We start from the raw sequence: 21701 nt of genomic DNA on the forward strand, positions 1-21701 counted from the left end.
CTCTGAAGTTGTGGAGTGGAGCTGAATGCACTTTGGCTTTGTCTGCTCTCTTGGGACTATTGTGCTGCCATCCCTATTCCTGGCAGGCCAGTTCATTTACATTTTAAAACCTGGGATTCATAATGGATATGTAAATGGACCTTCCAGTCAGTATAGTAATTCCTGCTACTAAGTTTTAAATTAAAATCCTCATCATAAATTTAGGATTGAAGATATAAACTGTATTCCTGGACAATTTGTACTGAAAGAATTGTCAGTAACAATTTGGTGTGAAAAAAATGAGATAAATGTTCAATTAAAACCAAACAGCAGTATTATTTCTTTCTACTGAAGGTTCAGAAGCTTGTGTTAGTTTTGACTGACCTTTTCAAACAAAGACTCGCCTTTTCAAACTTACTTTCATGATTCTGCAACAAAAAAAGAGAAAATTCGAGAGCATATTCTTGTGAGGAGGCCTGGCTTCCCCAGCAAGCTCCACAGACAGCCTTCTTCTCAATAGTGAGTTTGTTCTGTTTCAGGAAGAAATATAAGCAAATTACATTTGCTTATGAACACCCTAAAAAGAATGTACATTCATCTTTTTAACACACCGAATTTTTAAATGAAGAAAAATGTGCAAAAAGGCATTACTCATTCTCCTAGTATTAACAGAACCATGATCTTTCACACCGTAGCCATATTCCTCTTCTTTTCTTTGTCTTACAAAAGCAAAATAAAGTCCATGCAAGATTCCAGTGGACAATATACTTTTCCTTTGTTTATTTTGTTTAAAAATATATACTGTAAGTTAAAAAAAATAGATTATATATATATACACATTGGCAACAAATATAAAATGGCACTTTCTGTACTAAGAATAATCACAGGTTATTTGAAGAACTATATCGCATACTGTCTGTAGACATTTATTGACAGCCAAACTTTCAAGAACAAAGGTTATCACCCATGCTGGACTAACATTTTCTTTACATATCTACAGTTGTTCTAGGACTTCTCCAGAGAATTTAATAGACCAGCTGGTGTTTCACACTAACATGCAGAATGCCATTTGCTACATGCTCTTCCTAGGAGGGAAAAAATCCAACCCCCTTACTCTCTATTGTACTGTCTTTTCACAGGCAATTTTCATAGCTATGACACAAACAGAACAAAATAGCAAAGCTTTACACACCTATTTGGTTCAGCTGTCCACAGCTGTACAACCTGTTAGCTGATGGGAAAGCAGGATCACTGAGTTTAGCTGGGAAAGTGGTATTGCCGTCTGCAGTTCTAAACAATAGCCTTTATTATTTAGTAGATCATTGTTGGCTTGATCACTTACTGAGTCCAGAATTACTTTAGGAATAAGTCTTTAGAGTCACCTCAACACAACAAAATAGAGTTGCTCCTTTGGAGCTGCTTAGTGTTTGCTTTTCACACAGGTTAGGTTGACAGGAAGAATTTATGAAAATTGGTCATTTTCACAAAAAAGGACTTAAGAGACACTTTTCCCACCTCTTCCAATTTTTCTGGCCTCATTAGGAGGAAGGATGGCTGATTCCTCCTTCCCTTTTCTTCCCTGGATGATTCCACGAAGAACGCCCCTCAACCTGCAGCTTGCTCTTAGCATCCAACCTGCTGTGTGGGGACTGGCTTGGGGAACAGCCCTTTACTTAAAAGAAACTTCCTTTTACTTCCCTAAACCTCTGCTTTCCAAAAAAAGCAAGTTAAACCTAAGGAACTGAATCCTTCTCCAAATCCAACCGGAGGGCTGGAACTTACATGGGGGAATAATTTGCCTTTTCATTCTGTTTTGACAGCTATTAATTTAGAAATATGTCACTGCACTGAGCCATTAAATGGCATGGAGCTGAGATGCCTCTGCGCTGTAAACAACAGGAATGGCTTCCAACTTCATTGAAAAAACCCAGCGTTTTTAGTGTGAGTGACAGCTAGATTTTCCTTACCACTGCCCACTGTGGAAGGTGTCTGCCCCATTCACGTGCAGTCATACCCAAGGGAACCATTTTTCCAGCTTTCATGGGTAGGTGGAATCATAAAGTAATCAGTGTGCTCACAAGTTTTTAGTTTGCTTGTTTGCTTAAGAAATGTACCTATTCAGAAGTTAGAAGGAGGGTGAAAGAGCTTTTTTCTGTCTACACATACAAAGGGAAATGGAACTGGCTGACACAGCTCTTTTCCCCAGGCTACAAAAAGAAATTGGGAAACCTGGAAACAGAGGGTCATTTAAGGCAAGGACCAGGGGCTGGTATTTTTCCTTCTCTCCTCCCGAGGAGTTGTTAATCTCATCCCGCTTCGCAGAAATCCAAGAAGGTATGTGTGCAGGCTCATGGGAAAGCTATTCTCTCTTGACAGGGTGGGAGGAAAGGAGAAAAGGTCAAGAACAGAGTGTGTTTACCAAAGCCATGTGCTCCTAGCTGAGTGTTGCCGCTGACTGCAGCTGCTTCCACTCTCAGCTGGCATTTTGTGGTTTTGAATACTAGAGCGCTAAATAAAATATGGGGGCTTAATACCTTTTTTTTTTAATATATCCAGTGTGGGCTGCTAAAGTAAACAGAATATTGCACGAGTGCACATTTCATTCATATGAGCAGAAGCTTAAAGAAAAAACGTGGAGTGCAATTAGCAACCAAAGCCCACAGTCAAAGACCCTGGAGTACGGCACAACTACAGACAGATATAAATTCCCTTTTAAAGAAATATACTTGGAGGACCAGTTGCATAGTTCTGCAAGCTAAGGAGAACACTGACTCACTAAGTCAATATTTGCTAAATCTACTGGGCCAAATTCAACTCTCGTTCAAGTCAGAAACAACTTTGCTATTGTTTCACAGCAATGAAGGGGCCTGGCCATGAGAATAACGGGCAGCAGCCTCTGCTCCCTGAGCACTTCTCTTCCCAAGTTCCGGATCACTGGCCACCTTCTCAGGATGGACTGTCCCTCAGACACAGCTTTGGGCAGCTTGTCCTTCATATTTGGTAGAATCACACAACTAGGAACGGGTGCTTCTGGTAGCTTTTCCCTCTCTTTTGACTAGTAGTTCAGTCCTGTATTTTCCTTTTGTTAATACTATAATATTGCTTTCTTTTTCAGTAGGGCATGTAGCAAACACACATTTAGTAAATTTAAGAAATTAAGATGCGCAAAAAAAAGGATGGAAGCAGAGACCTGTCTTCAAAAGCAGGAGTAAGCTGAGTTGCTAAGCTGTTGCAGACAGGTTAACAAAATAAAAAATTAACTTAACTGGGCCTTAAGTAAGGGAGCATGGCCTGCCAGGATGCATGAAGATCAGCTGGTGAGAGAACATGGTGAAGCTGAAAGATTTGCTCTGTGATCTGCTCTGGTATTTCAGCTCTTAGGGAGCAAAAAAGTATTTCTGTGCAGTCTTAAGAAGGGAGGTGGTGTGTGACCTGAAGGACCAGCCGGTCTGTGCACTGAAGTACAGATAACAAGAGAATGTAATTTTATATTTTCTCTGCAGCTCTTTTTAGAACTGCATGGGCCAAGATATAAAATAGGTGGTAGCACCTGAAACAACAGGGAGCTCTGATAATCTCACTCCTTTTTCTCCACCTTTCCTTGATCAGCAAAGAAAATTACTGTTCTGTGGGCTGAATTCCTCATTCTGTTGAAAATCAGGAGCAAGTCCACCGAAGCCAGATCACTTGCACACGTGCTAATTGAGTCATGCCCTGATGCTAAAGTGTTTTTTGGTGAGTGACCTTTCCTATTACTGGAGGAAGTGCTCTTTCCTCAGCCTCCTTCCTGAGGTATGCATGCTTTGGGAAAGCTTAATGAAAGTAGAAAAGAAAATGAGCTGGAGGAAAGGGGAGGGGAAGAAAAATGTCTAAATGTTAGATCACAAGACATCCCTCCTCAGTAGAGATCAAGAGCAGAAGCACAGGTTCTGGACTGAAATGCTACTACTTTGTGGTTTTCCTGAAAGAATTTGGCTTTGTCCTGTCAACTGCAAGTGATGGCAGAATGCCAATTTTGTTTTCAACTGGTTGTCATGAGTATTTGCTGATGTTTCTGAATGAACATTGCTCAAAGGTGCTCAAAATGGCTTTAATCTTTTAGATCTACCACTTAATTAAAAATATATTTAAAATCTCACGTTAAAAAAATTAAATAAAATAAAGTGGGTTAGCCTGTAGCTATTATTCAGCCTGTATTTTCTGTGTTTATAATAAGCTACTCAGTAATTGAAAGATTTTTATTGATAGTATCTAAGCAGGGTTCTTTTTAGAACATATGACTGGAGATAATTAATTGCTCCGTAAATAAATGAATCTAAAAAGCACCCCACTGTTAGCTTTTTTGAGAAAAATTAGCCATCACCCATATACTTCATGCAGTAAGGTAGAAGAAAATGATCAACAGAAGTGGTTATGAACTGCCTACGGCTCTTGTACCTACAAAGCCACTCCTCCCTATTTACCTATTTAATAACAACAGCGTAGGAATAAGCAAATGACCAGAGGGATGGACAATGTACACCAAGAAGGCTGCCTGAATTTCCCTGAATTTCTGCTCAGCAGAATCTAGACAAATTTGCTAGAATTTGCAAAAACAAAAAGACAACCCCGTCAAGTTACATCAACGCATCAACAAACAAAACCAATTGCCTTCAACCATTACATTGCATGCTTCTCTTCCAGTCTCAAACAAAGACACCAGAAGCTGTTTTGGAAGGACTGAGCAGCACATAACTGTTGAATTCCTGTTTTGTGAGAAGGGGAGATGGATTTTGTCCCATTTGAGGACAAAAGAATCCTAAAGGTTTTTTTTCTAGGCTACCCTGCACCCTTTGAGTTGGAGTTGAGGGTTTTGGCACCAATCAAAATAATGTGTGAAATATTTAGATTTTAATACCTCACTGAAAACAATGTAAACCTAGGCCCCACAGGCCAAAATCATACATGCATAGTTCTATTTTTAAAACTGATCTCTGCCTAAAAGTCAGTGCAATCAGAAATAGCTCATTTTGGAAACTACATTCTAGAATTCAAGACTTTTTTGTTGACCTCACTAGTTTAATCTCCCACTCTTTTCTTATTTACTCAGTAGCCATTAGCAAGCTCTGGCAATCTGTAGCTAAGAACCCTGGGGCTAGACACAACTTCCACTCAGGTAAAACAAACTGCTTTCTGTCCTGCTCTGCAAGCATCACTGAAACACAAATATCAGCAGTACAGTTTCCAAGAGATTTTCCCAAAAACGTGTCTTTGTAGTCTATTCTTCTTCCTCCATTTTGGAGAAAGCACTTGCCCGTAACACCTCCATGCAGTTCACAAGAATCAACGTTCCAGTTAACTCTCGCCATTGTTTTGTTACTGGATTTTTCATTTTATCCAAGGCTGATTGCAGGTCTTGTAAGACATCTCTGTAACTGTCTCCATAATGGGCACCCCATGTGTAGAGAAAGTCATATGCAGGTTTCCACATCATCTGAAAATAAAGGAAGGGGGGGGGGGGGGGGGGGAAGTTTAGTCGCAGAAATTGAATTATTGAGAAAAAAATCTAAATCTTTCCAATAGTAGAAAAGTCATAGAAAAGAAAAAAAAAGTATTTGATCCCTAGCCATGCTGAAATGCTTTGTCATAAAAAGCATGTTGATATATAAACTCCAATAACCTTACTAAACTCTCGAATTCTTAAAGGGTTAAATAATGGAAAGACAAATTCTTCATTCAGATGACTATCACCAAGTTGAAATATATCCCTTTCTGAAAGTATAACTCAAAGTACATGGGTGGAAGGAGAACACTTTTCCCCTTGGTCATTTTTGCAATGCATACACTCAACAGCAGTTTCCCTATCTGGAGTCTGGCTGTGCTTTGATGGTTAATGCCTCCCTTTGTCTCATTAATCAACATCCCACTGTCCCCCTACTTAGCCTGGGACTTTTAAACACTCTGCTTATCTTTACAAAAATGTTTTCTGGTAGCAATAGCAGGAAGACAATTTATCTATAAAATCTCTGTTTAAAAACAGAAATCTCTGTTTAAAAACAGAAAGAAAAAAAACCCAAGGGCTCCAAAAGCAGGAGAGTCGAAAGCTTTTATAATTAATTTTTTAAAATCAGGACATGCAATTTAAAAAGTGTCCTGCAAGAAACAAAGAAAATGAAAAGGCAGGTTACCAGTGCTCCTTATTTTAAACTACAATATATTTATTTTATGGCAAAGAAATATGAAGCAGATCATTAGCAGGTGTAATTTGTCATTGGTCTAGTGACATTAATTAAGCCGTGACAGCATGATTCAGATACAGGGCTGGACTTACATCTTTCAAAGTGCTGATGTCCAGAGGAAGTTTGCTACATTTACAAACAAAAAGATTGTTTTCCCAGCTGCTGCTTTTCCAAATTTAACTTGGGCTATCCACTTTCTCGTTTCCCACTCCTCATTGACAATAAAGGTTTTGCAAACAGCAGTTGAGTTAGTAATTGCAGGGTTGATACACAAAGCCACAAAGAAACCCATCACTTTCCTAAAAGGTACTAGCATTTGCTGTTTTAACAGACACACCCTTATGCATAGTAATAAAAAGCATATGAACTGGTGTGTGGACATTTATATGTACACAGAAGTGATTGGGAAGTCCTTTAATTCTAAAAGATTTTTTTAAAGTCTTTTTCCCTTTTAATGGAAAATCAGGCTTCATGGTCCTGAAGTATAATTCAGGAGGGAATTGGTTACTTCCTCAATATAATCCTATGAATTTTCAAATGACACACAACCTAAAGCCCTACTTCCTTGATTTAAGCTTTATTTACTTGATCCCTTGAGGAACTGAGTAGCAGGAGAATTTCTTTGCTCGTAGTTCTGAGCTTTTCTCCACATTTGGGCTAAGAACTCCTAACTTACCCCAAGATTGACTCTACCGTAGATTCTGAACATCTCCCTCAACTTCTGTTACCTTTCTCCCCCATCCCTAAATGGAAAAAACCATCAAACTCCTACCCCCAGTAGTGTATCTCACAGTCTGAGTAGTCTGGTTTCTGCCTTTAGTTTAAGATACAAAAAAGTGTCTATGCTTTCAGTTTCTCATTTTAGGTCCAGAGGAAGGAAGGGTATCATCATTTACGCTAAATGAATGGTGCCTACTTCTCACTTTAAGCAAATGTATCTTAAGTCATAACCATAAGGTTAAGAAAGAAGGAAAGAAAAGTAATTTGGTGGTAGATGGGAAGAAGAGGAGCGATGAATTCTTTCCTTTTATTAGACAGGCTATATTGGAAAAAGAAGTTTGTAATGTAGTACTGTAAATCCTAGCTATTACAACATATTTTAATTAAATAAAGCAGCTCACCACTGTTGTATTTATGCTGAGAACAGAAAGTTTCTGTGTTTCTGTTTCTAGCTTGATAACCAAGGTAGCCAATAAGAGAAGCTGGAATTTCCTGATATTCTATTGCTGGTTATGCCTTTTCTCTGTCTCCTGCTTCCTTTCCTTGTACTTCTGCTGGACAAGGCTATTTGAAGGATTGGGGTACAGCTTTCTGTCTTCACTAGTATGTGAAAATGAATGAGTATGAAAAGATGTCACGCTTTGACTTATGCTGAAGGTCAGTCTGACACTGTGCAATCAGAAAATTGGCTGAAATATGCCTAAAATACAAACCCTGCTTTCCTCTACTCTGTCACAACTGATTTTTTTTTTTTTTTCCCCTGGGACAATGGAAAGGGAAAAAAAAAGGGGGGGGGGGTGCAGTGAAAAACAAATCTTTATAAACTCGTCATCAGTGATGCATGATTAACTCAGTATCAGTAGCAGTAATCTACATGCTCACCACACTGAACTAACACTGAAAACCAGGCTGATTCTAAGGCAGGTCCTTCTCCACATCCACATACTCTAATGCAATGGCTGAACTGAATTGCATTTGACATTCCTCAATTCTATCAAAGCAGATTTTCAAGCAAAATATTAAATCACTGCAGCATGCTGTGAGGCAAGTCTCATCTCAGCTGCGTGCATGAGTTATCCCTCTGCTCCCACTGCCTCTGCTGAGTAGGTAATAATGATACCTACATCCTCTGTAAAGTGATTTGGAATTTACTGATGAAAAGCACTTCAAAATCTAGGCACCAATTGTATGTACCTCAAGTTGCCTCTGTGATCATCTGGGAGAAGATTTCTCTCACTAAGAAAAATATTAAGTTTAGAAGCAGAAACATTTTTTAACCAATCAATCCTCTTGATGGTAGACTAGTCCTTGATGGGTAACAAGTTGGTTAATGTTTTTAGATAATCCTCAATAATTAGTCAAAACTTATTACTCCCCCATCTTCACTTGGTTTCCTGTTTTCATGCCAACAACTACTATCAATGAGAAAGTTTTCCATTAGAAAACTCCAGACGGGGATAAGATGGTTTTAATCAGGGTTCTTTTATATTTGCTAAGTAAAAATGATGATCAGGAATCATTCTGAAATTAGTCAGACTAATGCTAACCTTGTAACAATGCTGGGGGCATCTCCACACAGGTATGAATTTACACTGCATTAGCCATATTCGTTTTGCATCCCTGCTGAACAACATACGCAAAACTTTATAAACAGACTATTGCTTTCTGTACCTAGAGGTTCAATTCACCAGAGCACTGAGAAGTTCAGAGGTCAGAAGAAAGCACTGAAGTTCAGAAGGAAGTACTGAAATTTAAGGTTATATTCACAGGACAGTGAGGATGCTGAGTGTTCATATGAGATACCAGTGCTAGAAACCTGGTGTGCTTTGAACTCACACCTGTGTGGACAAGCAGTACTACAAAGCTCACACAAAACCAATAAATTCCCCATGGGCCCATCCTAAGCCTTGAGAAATGACATAAAAATAAAGCAAACTTCTGATCTTTGATCGCTTGTTGAATGTTCTCTTAAAAAATAGAACATACTCTATTATTGGCTTTTTTATGATGAATTTGACTGTACTATATACTGGCAGCAGACACTGTCACTGAAAGGCAAACAATCTTGTGGGTGGTTTATCATAAAAATAATGTAAAAAAAACCTCTTGAAAATAAAAGAGTAGGGTGTATAAGGCAGAAGATGGGCTTCATGGAAATAGATACACATTTAAAACATAGTAAATACATATTTTATATATATTTTATTTTATTATATATATAAAAATAAATAGGTATGGTGCTGGAAAAAATAGCTTTAAGATTGTTTTAGTTCTGCTGTCTGTTAGCAAAGGAGAAAACATTTCCAGATACCACGGAGACCAGCAGAGTCACACATTTTTCAGGTCTAAAATTCCTTCTGCAGAAAGCTGGGGTTTTGTCAGACAAACACAGAAAGCTTGGCAAGTAAAATAAAATCTAGGAAGTTAGAAAAGGCAATGACAAGCATTCACATTCTGTTTGATTTTAGTATTTTAGAATAAGGTAGTGCAAAACCAGAGCCAATAACGGTGATTTTTTTTTTTTTTTCACTAAAAGAGAGTAGTGGGCTAGGGATTGGTAGAGCTGAGAGTTTTATGACAAAAAACTTTGAGGAGGAAGATGCACCCAGGAACAAGTAATGTACGTAGAACAACGATGGAAAAAAAATACATAAAATAGCTCAAAGAGAAAAGCAAGATCAGAGGAGGAGGCAGTGTTTGCAAACAGCAATGATAAAGATAATTTTGCAGAAAAGTGCAGAACCTTGTAAGTAAATGTGGAATTTTTGTCAAATTTTAATTCGGGAGGGAAGGCGGAGCATTCAAAGGGAATAAGAGGTGGTGGTTGGTGATTAGAGCAGAAATCTCTTGATAGCTATCACCAGGGAGATAAAACTGAGATGAAAGACCCACTGGATTCAGACTGTGGATATGTTTGGCAGGGAACAGGAAGAATCAGCTACAGGGAAAGAAAAAGGAAGAAAAAAATCTCTTGAGTAGTTGTGAACCTGTGAATGGGAAACAGTGATTCCTTTGGTACTGAGAGGTGAAAAAGAAGGAATTCAGGAACATGTGCATTACTTGCAATAATCAGGGGATGATAGTACAGGCAGAGGGAGAGTGGAGCTGGAATGTAAGCACTCAAGCCAGAAAGGTCAGCTTGAGCATTATTCAGCAATACTTATAAAAGAGGATGTTCAGGGTAAAACCCAGTCTGGGACCTAGAAGTCATTGGCATATAACTCTGTGGGAAACAGCAGATCTGCTGCATGCTTCAGTGTTAGAGTAGAGAAATGCAGGGAGCAGCTTGGCTCCCTAGGCAAGGTGTGCCAGGAGCACAGCTTGGCCCTCGGCTCAGAGGCATGGACGAGAGCCTACCCTCAGTCTTGTGACATATCTGACATTGCATGGATGCCGTGGGTACCTCTGGGTACGTCAAATGGCACTAGAGATATAATTAGGCACCCAAATTGCTCCTTAGATGTGTACACATTAAATATATCTGAGAGGACAACTTCACTTTTATTTAGAACTCATACTTCTGTATAAGCAGAGTGCTTTACAAAGGAGAATAAATAGCATGACCTACCTGACAAACTATGAAATTAAAACATGGATTTGCCATGTTCATATAATAGGACAGAAGTGGAATTGGTGCCAGAGCTTCCAACCTCTTGTCATGCTACTTAAGGTAAATGATGACAAATATTACACAGGCACAGAAGAGAAAAATGTTAATGGTGGAGGTAAGCTTCCTTTCAGTGGAAAGAGCAAAAGCTGTACTGAGGGTGATTTGAAGTGGCTTCTGGAAGGACTGGATGGTCTTCCTCTCTGTCTCTGAAATGACAGCAGAGGAGTGAGTAAGATTAACAAGTGGACAGGACAATAAGAAGGGACTGAAAGTGGCCCTTGCAGTGGGAGTAAAGAGCTGAAGCTCAAGAGAGAGACCAGGAGCTCCACAGCAAATTAATTTGGCACAATAACACTGAGCAACCAGCCTCAAAGGAATATCTACATAATTGCAAGCAAAAGTTGGTGAGAATTCCTCGCATTGAAGGGCTTGCAAATTAAATGAGGCCAAACTGCAAAAGAAAAGAAGCGCACAAAGCAAGGAAGGAAAAAAGGTCCTGGCTGTGTCTGTGCAGAGGAGCAAGTGTGCACACACCATTACACCAGAGCCTTACCTCCAGAGCTACTGCGCCGTTTTTCCCTTGGTGGGGTACTTCATAAGCCTCAATCTGCTGCTTTGTGAGTCGGGCTAGCTTCTCCGCAAGCTCCCGCCAGTATTTGCCAAGCTTGACAGCTGAAGTCAAAATGATGGTGTCCTGGGTAAGACGTGCCACTAATCCCTGGCAATCAATTTTCAAAAGTGCCTGCAACAATCATTTTCATTAGTGTTCCTTCACCAGTAATTACAAACAGAACATTATCGTTTGTTTTTATAGCACTATTCTGCATTTCTAAACAGCCAGGAAGACTTTTTGTCTATTTTGTGTTCTTACAAATATGTAACATTTTTTCCTACAAAAAGGTGTTGGCAATAGTTTCATAGGAAAACTGCCCACAAGCTTAAGAAAAAATTAAGCTGGCATTCAGCTGCTTCAGCATTCCAGTGTCACATGGATCCTGCCAAGCTTACAGTCCTGAAGGAAAAATATGCTTCTCCAACAAAAATATTTGGGACATCAAATTTAGCTTCTTAAAAGTATGACATGAAACTTAAAAATGAAGTTAGAGCACTGTTATGCTAAGGTGTGGTCCTTCGTCTACTGCTTTTCCGGAAAATCATTGATTACATTAGACAGCATCTTTTGATTTATTCCTCCCACAGAACTGATAATTTGCTGACCGTTAAGCAGAAATGCAAGCATAAAACTCTTCCCTTCCGCCTGCCAAATGAGCTTTTAATAACAAGCAAATTAAAATGGTTCCAGGAAATGCAGATATGTTGCATTCTCCTTCCTTTATTTGTTTGGATAAGAGCTAATGAGAAAAATAGGTGTTGTTTGTTCTTCTCCTCAAATTAGCTGAAAATGTTGACTTTTTCAGTGAAAGATCAAGAACAAAATCTAGAACTTTTCCTTGGGTTTTAGATACTGATTTTTAATAAAATATCAAGCATTTTGCAGAAATCAGACATTTGTGTGATTTAATTGTAAAACATTTTTCCATTAAAATCCTCATTGCAAACAGTAGATCTTTTGGTAGGCAAGATGTTTGTCTAATGTAACTAACCAGATTTAATGTAACTCAACACAGATCCCAAACTCTCTCATACTAGTGCCTCTCTAGAAGGAAATACTGAAGTCACAGTAGTGAGAAGCAGTACAAAATCCCCCTATACTTTGGCGAAGTGGAGAAAAAGTTGTTTGGTTTGCCTTTGCTCTGAATATCAAGAAAGCTATTAAACATAAAAATAGGAGATTAATAAAAAGAAATAACAAGTAAATTCTACCCAAAAGTAACACGGATGATATCTAGCTTTAAGTCCAGCTTTACAAAGACAGGGACCTACATTGGCACTTCATAGCTCAAAATCATATACATCTCAACAAAATGGGACATCTTGTTAAGCTAATTATGCCCCACCTTTTGCCTGTTTTGTAATGAACTCTTTGTTTCACTGTATTCAGTTACAAATTTGGATCATTTTCACCTTTAATTCGTCCCTCCCCTTTTTGTACAGAGACACAGCAGACTAAACTGTGCTTTATACTTGCTCAGTTTTATTCCACATAGTTTAATGCAGTCTTAAGAGTTGTAAAGTGGCCACTGCTCCCAAAATCTTCTGAATCCTACTGAAATTGCTGTCAGCATTTCAAAGCGGATAGAGTAGTTATGAGAAGTAAACCCTGTTAAGGTTTGCAATTCAGGATAGTCAAAATGCTTTAGATGAAAGGCTACAATGTGAATTTTTAAACACCCATTTTTATAATATTTTATTTTCATATGAGAAATTTAATTCTATTCTGTCCCTAAATAGGCTGGTAGACTTTTCAGTCAGAGACAAGGACAGTATTGAGTATTCATTAATTCCAAATTAATTTGCGTGCATATCCATAAGGAAATGAAGATGGTTAGCAATGCATCTATTACCTGGAAGCATGTAGAATAAACCCACTTTCGATTCACATGTAACAGTATTGAATCACATAGAAGTTGTCTGGTGGCTTATAAATGAAGCCTATGAAAATATGTACTGAAATACTTGCAATGTTGTCCTTAGGTCACTACAACATTGACTATGAAGTTGTCATGTGTGGATAGAAAAATCTTGACTTCAACATGTGGGTCAGGATTTCCTTGCTTTAAAATTATGAAGCAAACTTAGACATGCACCTTAGGGTACACAAGATACATAAATAATGGTGTTTCCACACTATAAGGTTAGTAAATACTTCACAATGGGAATGTGAATTGCTCAGGGAAACAATTTACTGTGATGACTTCCATGACAAAAGACAAAACTATTCCAATCATGGCCATTTTAAAACAAAAAAAGTCAACTCAGTCAACCTAGTAAATGAGCGAGGTTCCTGGAACATTTACAGAACACTGTTTAGAATTAATTCATCAGAGTATTATTTTTCATGACAGTCTGGATGTATTTTCCATCTATAGGTGTCTACAACTGCTAGCAATATGTTCAGGTTTGTAAAGATACCCACAAGGGTGCAGGACCATGTTTTCTTGCTCACACATTACTATTGAGTAGTTTCTTGGCAATGCATTCCCAATAACCAAGTTAATTCATGCAATACTTACAACAATGAGCTCATAAAGAAATAGTCTTTTTTTTTTGTTAGCATGGCAGTCTTCCTTCATCCTCTTCACAACATGCGCAACTCTCTCTGATTCTTTATCAGCATGTGCCTCATTAAAGTCATCCAAAGACATGTGTGAATATCCTAGCACCTCAGCCAAAGCTCTCCAGTCATAAACACTCTCTGATACTGTAGACAGAACTACTGAGTAGATATAAGTCAGTTTTTTGAATGGCAATGCAATTTGTTCAACAAGATTCCTGGTTGTTAGCTCACTATCAGCAGTGTCCATAGCTTGTTCTTTGGAAATCACTTTTACATTTTTGCAATGTACAAGACCAATCTTTCTTCTGAGTACTCCTACATACCACTCTTTTATTTTAGTTTGTCCAATGGCTTTTACTTTATCTTCACCAAGAAGTGCTATTGTGTCTCCTTTAAAATATTCTAGCAAATAGTCAATCTTATTTTGACGTAGCACAGTTTTCAAAGCCACTCCGTAAGTATTAACACTCAACGTTTTATCTTGAAACTTTGGATATTTAACTGTTGGTATTAAAAGCAAAGGTGCAGACTTGATTTCTTTGCGGTTTTGTAAGCGCTTTGGCCTATTGATAATTCCACTTAATTTTGGAGCTGGATCAGGAGTTGTAACACGGAACTGCGTTACTTGGCTGCTTTTTAAGACTTTAATCTGAACAAGGAAAACAAAGAAATGCATCTCCCTACATCCAAGCATGGAAAACAGGAATTGTTGGCGGACCATTTCACCACTTTTCAGCTCCTCCTCTTTAATATTTTTGCTTTGGTCTTCCATCTTCACTTCAAAATCTGGATCACAGGATACCAAAGAAATGTTTAGATCTTGTGGCTTTTCAAGCAGAAATGTATGTTTTCCCCACAGCTGAAACACAACAGGAGGCATACTTTTCCCCCCCTTTTTTATGTCACAAATTGTGAGTTTTCCTGGAATGTAGTTATGACCAAAAACTGTAAAAACTGCGGTAAAAGTTGGATGAATATATTTGGGACCATAAATTCCAACTGAGACCATTCTATGAACATAATCCCAGACATTAGTTGCTGGAGGCTGGATTTTGCTTGCTTGTACAGCAATCACTGCATACATCACGTGACTTAGGTCCGTTAGCTTCACTTGTACGGTATCTTGATAAGTGTAGCAATTCTCTAGCTTCTTAAAAGGCCCTTCTTTATTAAGACTATAAAAACACACAATATCACTCATAACTTGGCTGAGTGGATCACTCTTCACTTTAGCGGCAACTTTCACCTCTAGGAAAATGGCTTCCCTCGTGTTGAGGTTGCTCAGTGTAAGTTCTATCAGAGGACTTACGGTGCTAGACAGCTCATTGTTAAACAACGATGGAGGGTTAAGGATAGCCTTTAAACCAACTTCTTGGAATTCCCCAGGTAATACATGACCCACAGGGACATGAATGTTTATATCTGAGTCAGGTAGCTGTACTGAACCCCCTTCATGATTCAGTTTACAAACTACATGAATGTCTGTAGCTTGTGTTTGTGCCCATCCAGGACTATGGCTCATGGCTTCTAAATCTAGGCAAGATCGGGTGAGCTGTCGGTGACTCAACCAGGCCATCTTGTAGGCTTCACGGTCATTTTGAAGCCATGTCATGTCTGAAGCTATAGTGTTTTGAGGTGCTGTCTTGTGAGGATTAAATCTTCGGTTATCAACAATATCCAGGAAGTCAGAGACACTCTTGGATCGTCCAGATCTTCTTGATGAAGTCTTTCTTAGAAGACAATCAATATCTAGCTCATCACCTGAGGAAGCCAAAGAATCCCTGTTGCTAGAAGCTTTAGAGAACAAATAGGGTTTTTGTTTTAAGATCGAAAGGTATTTATTATTTTCATTTCTATTTGAAGCAGCTATGTCATGTATGAAAGGGTTGGAGGCTGACAGTTCATTCCAGAAAGGATTAGTCTTGGAAACAGCATGGACATGTTTGAATACATCAGACCAGTCAATATCCAAATCCAATTTACTTTCATTGACATCTGTTTAAAAGAAAAAACAGAAGCATTTCCTAAAGCACAGAGACTTGAGATATTCCATTCATTTCCAACTGATAGTCTGTTAAGCTAACAGGTGACTAAATTTATCCTCCTAAAATACATATAGATCATTTATATATTTCTCCTTCATGTTTTTAAAGAGTATCAATGTTGATTTCTAAGTAGCATTAAGAATCTTTTTTAATAGAAAGAGTGCTAACAAATTAGTGCTGAAGGTTGTAAAGAATCTTCTATGAGGTGCTGATCATTATCAACTCCTACAACTATTAATTGGCATTGAGTATGCTAAGGTCCTATAAGGTTTAAACCCTTATATTCCAGTAATCTTTGGCCTCTTGCAAAATGCTATGGTTTTCTTTCCTTTGTGTCTAACTATCTGCAAAGATTAAACAAGTACTGTTTCATTTTTCAAACACTGTAGACAGTACAGATAAATGTATTATTCAGGATTCCTTTTCATGCTAGTGCACATGCATTTAATTGATAACAGCACTCTCACAAATTATCTCAGTGTGTGTGTAATTTGTTATACCAGCTTTCCATTAAAAAATGCTTTGGTATAATTTATGAGGTCTTGTACAATTTGAAATTTGGAGAGAAATGATTTTGTGGCTACTAATTTTTCTGAGATTGCATTTTAATAGACAAATAGGGGTGTATAAGTGATATTTCAATATGCTTTCTAATAAAAATACTTATTATTAACAGTAAAGTCTATTTGTTCTGAAGACAAGATGTCCTTATATTTTATATTAATAACTGTTTACAGAAGCTGCTTTATAGGTTGATTAAGACTCACACTTCTTGCAACGAATAGAGTATCTGCAACTTTTTGTGCCAAGGGTTTCTATTACTTCAGTTTTCTGCTGTTTTTCTATATAGGGATGTTATAACATCCTTTTTTTGTACATCCTTGTAAAGTATTTTAATTTTAGAGGGAAAATTCAGCATTTCTATTCTTTCAGCATATCTATATTCTTCATTATTACACTTTCCATAGTACCTTCCATCCCCAAGGTTACCAATTATTGCTCAATTGCAAGAATGACAGTGCATTCAGCCACAAAAAGAAAAAAAAAAAAATTGAAATGTTAGTATTTTTGTTTCGTTTGTCATGAATTGTGACAAAAAGCCAAAACCATGAATTTTTTCCACAGTTCCAGAAAAATCCCAGTTTGGAAGAACCAAAGTGGAATTTACCTGCTTCCCAGCTGCCCATCTGCAAGGCTTTAGCATTGTCTTGACAAGAGCCTTCCAGGTGAGCTGCTGGGGGGAGTGAGCCCAGGGGCAGCCTCCTCCCCCTTGGGCACACAGTCTTCTGCAGGCCATCAGACCATCAGACGGGGCTATGCTGCTCAAGCACCAGCTGAAAAATCCTTTTGTTTCTGCCCACAGGCCAAAAGTTCTCTTGTGCTGTGATGCTATTACAGTCAGACCATTATTATCTATTAAAAAATAAATTAATTAATCCCAAAATAAATGTTAGGGGTTTTGTTTGTTTCCCCATCCTAAAGGGCATGTTTCTACAGGAAAAGTCTAAGCAGAAAACTCTGGCAGAGCCTGAGTCATTAGGCTGAACACTTTCTCATGCCAAAGTAACAGCACAGATTACTGGGGTGCAGGAGGTTAGCGAGGAAATAATTCCTGCTCCCCAGCTCACACAGCAGGTGCCAGGCTCACTGTTACTCACACCTGCTACTGGACAAAAAGCTAAGAGAATGCCTACCTTGTGGAGTGGAATGTTTTCTTAACTTTTTGGTTAAAAGAGCAATGAGATTAAATCAACTTTGCTGAGACTCCAGTTTTTAAGCTGGGCTAACTCCAAAATTCCTTTTCCTTCCTGGTTCTTAAAACTGTAAGTTAATGTAGTTTGGCTAAGAATTCCCTCTTCTTTTCCCCATCTCAACCCCCAGTAAACATACCCTAAATAGCATTTATTCATGTAAGGTTAATGATTCCAGCTCTTCCTCCCAACCTGCCTGACCCACGTTTGCTGTGGCAGGGGACAGAGGACTTCTTTTATATGCCAGCAAGTTTCTCCTTGTGACAATCCCTTGTGGTCTGACTCCAGGGACATGTGATGCCTGAGTAGTGCAAAATGCAAGCAATAAGAAAAAAAAAAAAAAAAAGTGTACAGGGGTTTACAGAGTAGCTATAGCTCTTGATACTATTAGAGTTTTGCAGAAATACAGACTTTAGGTGGAGAGCCTTAGTACAGAAAATAGCAGAAGAGACATACTGTAGCTGGCTGAAGGTGTCCGGTCATCCACATCAATCAAAGTCCCCTCTGACCTGCTCCGTGGAATCTCTCCGCTGGTTAGGGAATCTGTGCCACTACTGGATGTGATCTCCTCCTAGGAAACAGTTAAACATATAAAACATCATCAAGTATGCAATTTGAAAAAGGGAAAACTGTTGAAGAATAATCGAACTTTGCTCCTGTGATGTGACACAAATGAAAAACAAAGTGAAGTTATGGTTTATGAGTAAATTTATGGAGTCTGCCCAAGAGCATCACAATCCTGAGTGAGTCTTACTGTCTAATTTGCAGCAAAAACGCCAGATGCTACAGCTGCAGTACAATATGGTACCCCAGTCCATAGTGAAGTCCAATAACTCACATAATTAAATATCTTGCAATTGGAACTGAGACAATTGTACAATAACTTCTGTTCATAAGGTCCTGAATAAAAACTTTTTTTTAAAAAATAAACACCCTAATTCCTGTTTTCAGATAAGTTTGACTAGAAACATTAAAGGGGAAGAGCTAGATCTGTTCCTTCCTTTGCCAATTAATATAAAATATTTCCAACCCTTTCCGTTTTATTGTTCTTCCTATTCTCTTCCCTGAGTGAACATCAGGCCAGATTTTCCTTTTAGTCTGCACAAGAATGACTTAAAGTACCCTTCTGCAGGGCCAGTGCCAGTACAGCAACAACCCAAGAGAGGACATTCAGGTCTTTCCTCTTCCTTGTTCTGGCTGCAAGAAGTTCTGTTTGGGTTTGACACAATTTGCACAGGGACTGGGCCACACAAGAGCTGTAAACCAGATGCTGTGGTTGAAAAAGTCAACAGCAAACCTATCGCAAGGGCAGGGCAGGAGTGGCATCGCTCGGAGGCAGGCAACCGGAGAATGAACCTCTCAAGGTACCACTGCTTAATGCTATTTTTCAGCTGCCCAGAGACAGGAGTTGCAGGTCTTCCAAGGAGCGCTGGGTGTCCTATGTGCTGAAGTTACTGTGTCCCTGAAACAGAAACTGGAGGAAATACTATCTTCTAGACCTTTTTGTGCAGGAGAGCTCATTAAATTAGTGCTATAAACCAAAAGATCATTTAGTGGCTTTCCCAGAATCCTCTTACTGATCCTTTATGTAGTGGGGTATAAATGCTGATGGGCAATAGATACATTAAGACATATGGTTAAAAAGAAAAGGAAAAAAAAAAAAAAAAACCCACCCAAACAAGGGAGGCAGTGGGGGGAGGGGAAGAGAAAAGGTAAAAAAGCCCGAAGTTTTCTGAGTCCATCCACAGGATACAAAGTCAGATTTGTTCAGGAGTGAAATATTGCAGCCTGTTACTTCTGCAGTGGCAATTGCAGCCTAAGCAGAGCTCATTTTTTCATGTTTAAAATGGGAAAAAAAGATGCATTGGGCCTGGTTTCAGTGTGGCTGTAAGAAAAAGGAATTTTCAGTTACAGTTCTAATAGGTGAGTTACGGGAAAAAGGAAGCATACCTTATATCAAAGCTTTGCTGAATAGAAACTGGAAGCCGGCTGTCTGTTTCCATTGCACAATGCTATGGTTTGAGGCATCTTTTTTTTATCACTGCAGATGTAAATTGGTACTTTTTGTTCTTCCCACAAAAGCTACCTTCAGCTAATGGCAATCTGAAGGTGCTGATTTGCACTCAGGCAGGACACAAGGCTGAGGTCAGGCTAAGCCCAGCTGTCACCCAGCCACAGCCACTCTGCTGTCACAGGACTGTACGGGCTTTCAGGTCCCTCTGTTACCAGAAATCTCACGTGTTGGCCTTAGAAGTCCTGATTTCAGGTAGCAGTGAAAGCCAGCCTCCAAGACTAATACTTTGTTAATACCCCACCAGAACCAAACTGGAAACTAAAATGCCTCCTTAATCCCAACACTGTAATTCCGAGATCTGACATCCCACACCTGTATAAAAATATCACTGTTCCTTCTGTCTCTCATAAGAAACAATATCTTTGATAATGTGTACAGATTCCTTCAAAGGAAATAAATTTTGCTTTGCTGCTGCATCTCAAAATGTTGAAAAACTGAACACAATGTATAAACATGCAAGATTTTTACCTTGGGCTTCTACTTCAGGGATTGGGGAGGCTTAATCACACCAGTGTAAAGTATCCATAACCTAAAATCCCAATAAATGTGCAAAAAGAAAGTCTATTTTTTACAATACCAGTGTATTTGTTGCCAGCACTAATCTCTGACTGATGACTTATTGATCAATTGACATATGAATCTAAAACCAGTTCTTTAAATAGTTAAAACACGCACAATTATTTCAGTAGCTGTATGACATGGGAGGCAGTAAGTAAGGATGAGGACAGAGCACAAAAGTGCAAGTAGATGCACAGGGGCTAAAATAGGAAACCCATGGGGAAGGGGGAGGGAGAGAGAAAGAGAAAGAAAAACAATCTCTTTACACAGTGGGAGTATATTGACAGAGACATGACAACAAGATTGCATGTAGAAGTTTTATAAATGCTAAGAATTTCTGCAAATAGAGTAAGCCATTTCCTAAAAGTTCCCTCTGGGAACTCCTTAAAACCTTCACCACTAGACTGACACAAAGCCAGAAAAGGTGGATACTGAAAAAGAGAACCACTTTCAAAAATAATTCTTGCCACCCCCGGCAAAAGCATCCCTTGGTATGAGAGCATGAAGAGGGAGCCCTTGTGATTTAGGCATGTCTTCAGGCCAGCCAAGAAGAGGACAAGAGAAGGGCGGAGATATAAACATTCCTGGGCAAAAGATGACCACATTTGGTCAGCACGTCAAGGGATGTGGGAAATGCTGTGCACAAGCTGTACGCACGCCATCGGGTACCGGGCAGTGTGCCTCCTGAACAGAGTTACGTGATCTGACACCAGGGTGGGGTCTCATCTCTCCTGTGTTCCGGCCTTCGGGCTGGGAATGCATAAATCCCCAGTGCCTTTGTATGAGACTAGGAAAATAAGAAAACCCAATGCTCCCCCTTTTCCATGGATACATCCTGTGACAAAATAGCATCCCAAATGAAACTTTTGATAGGACATCCCTATTAATTAGGAACTTACCTGGACAAATCCAGAAGAATGACCACCCACAAGAGAAGAGAGACCAATGCATGTGGGATATAAAGCCATGATGATCAGTGGTGAAGGGGGAAGGTATGAAACACTTTTGCTGAAAAAAGAGGGAATTATGTATAGGAAGAATCAGAAGCTAAGCTTTTCATTTGCTGTAGCTACTGAGTAAGAAATATGTAAACTGACAAGTGCTTAATGGTGCGAATAATTATTTGACTGATGGTATGTCAGCTCACAGTGTGAAGTGAGAAGGGAATGAAGAAGTGAAGAGGTTGGAAAGAGATCAGCTAGGGAGGTGATCAGTGAGTGAACCTGAGTGACTGCTGAGAGATGTGGCATTTTTCTGTATGAGGGCAAGAAACAGTTTGCCAGGTGCACTCTGCTGTTCAAGCCTGGAGTGCGTTGCTTGACACATGCGAGCAGGGGACTCAGGGCCCAGAGTGCTGCTGGCAGGCACGTTGCAGCACTGTTACAGAGGATGAAAAACACATTAGAAGAAGAAAGACTCAGATAGAAAGTTCATTTTCACAGAAGTCAGGAGACAGATTTGCTGCAAATGGCATTTTTGCTGAGTATGATGCCTCTAGAAATCTCTTCCAGGTCTTTTAAAATTCAAGTGCACCCCCAACCCCCCGCCCCTTTCCAGTCTCTCTACCA

General features: G+C 39.1%; 1 protein-coding gene across 1 annotated transcript; it reads right to left on the reverse strand.

Moving 5' to 3' along the window:
- Nucleotides 1-5236: 5236 nt before the first annotated feature.
- Nucleotides 5237-21101, reverse strand: MACC1 (MET transcriptional regulator MACC1). Its single transcript, XM_075728226.1, has 5 exons — nt 21033-21101; nt 17958-18072; nt 13662-15700; nt 11081-11269; nt 5237-5452 (listed from the first exon to the last, which is right to left on the reverse strand). Exons 1-5 carry the CDS (start codon nt 21099-21101, stop codon nt 5237-5239), a joined length of 2628 nt encoding a protein of 875 aa, XP_075584341.1.
- Between the last annotated feature and the right edge of the window lie 600 nt (nt 21102-21701).

The sequence above is a fragment of the Pelecanus crispus genome, chromosome 2 (genome assembly GCF_030463565.1).
Source record: "Pelecanus crispus isolate bPelCri1 chromosome 2, bPelCri1.pri, whole genome shotgun sequence".
NCBI lineage: Eukaryota > Metazoa > Chordata > Aves > Pelecaniformes > Pelecanidae > Pelecanus > Pelecanus crispus.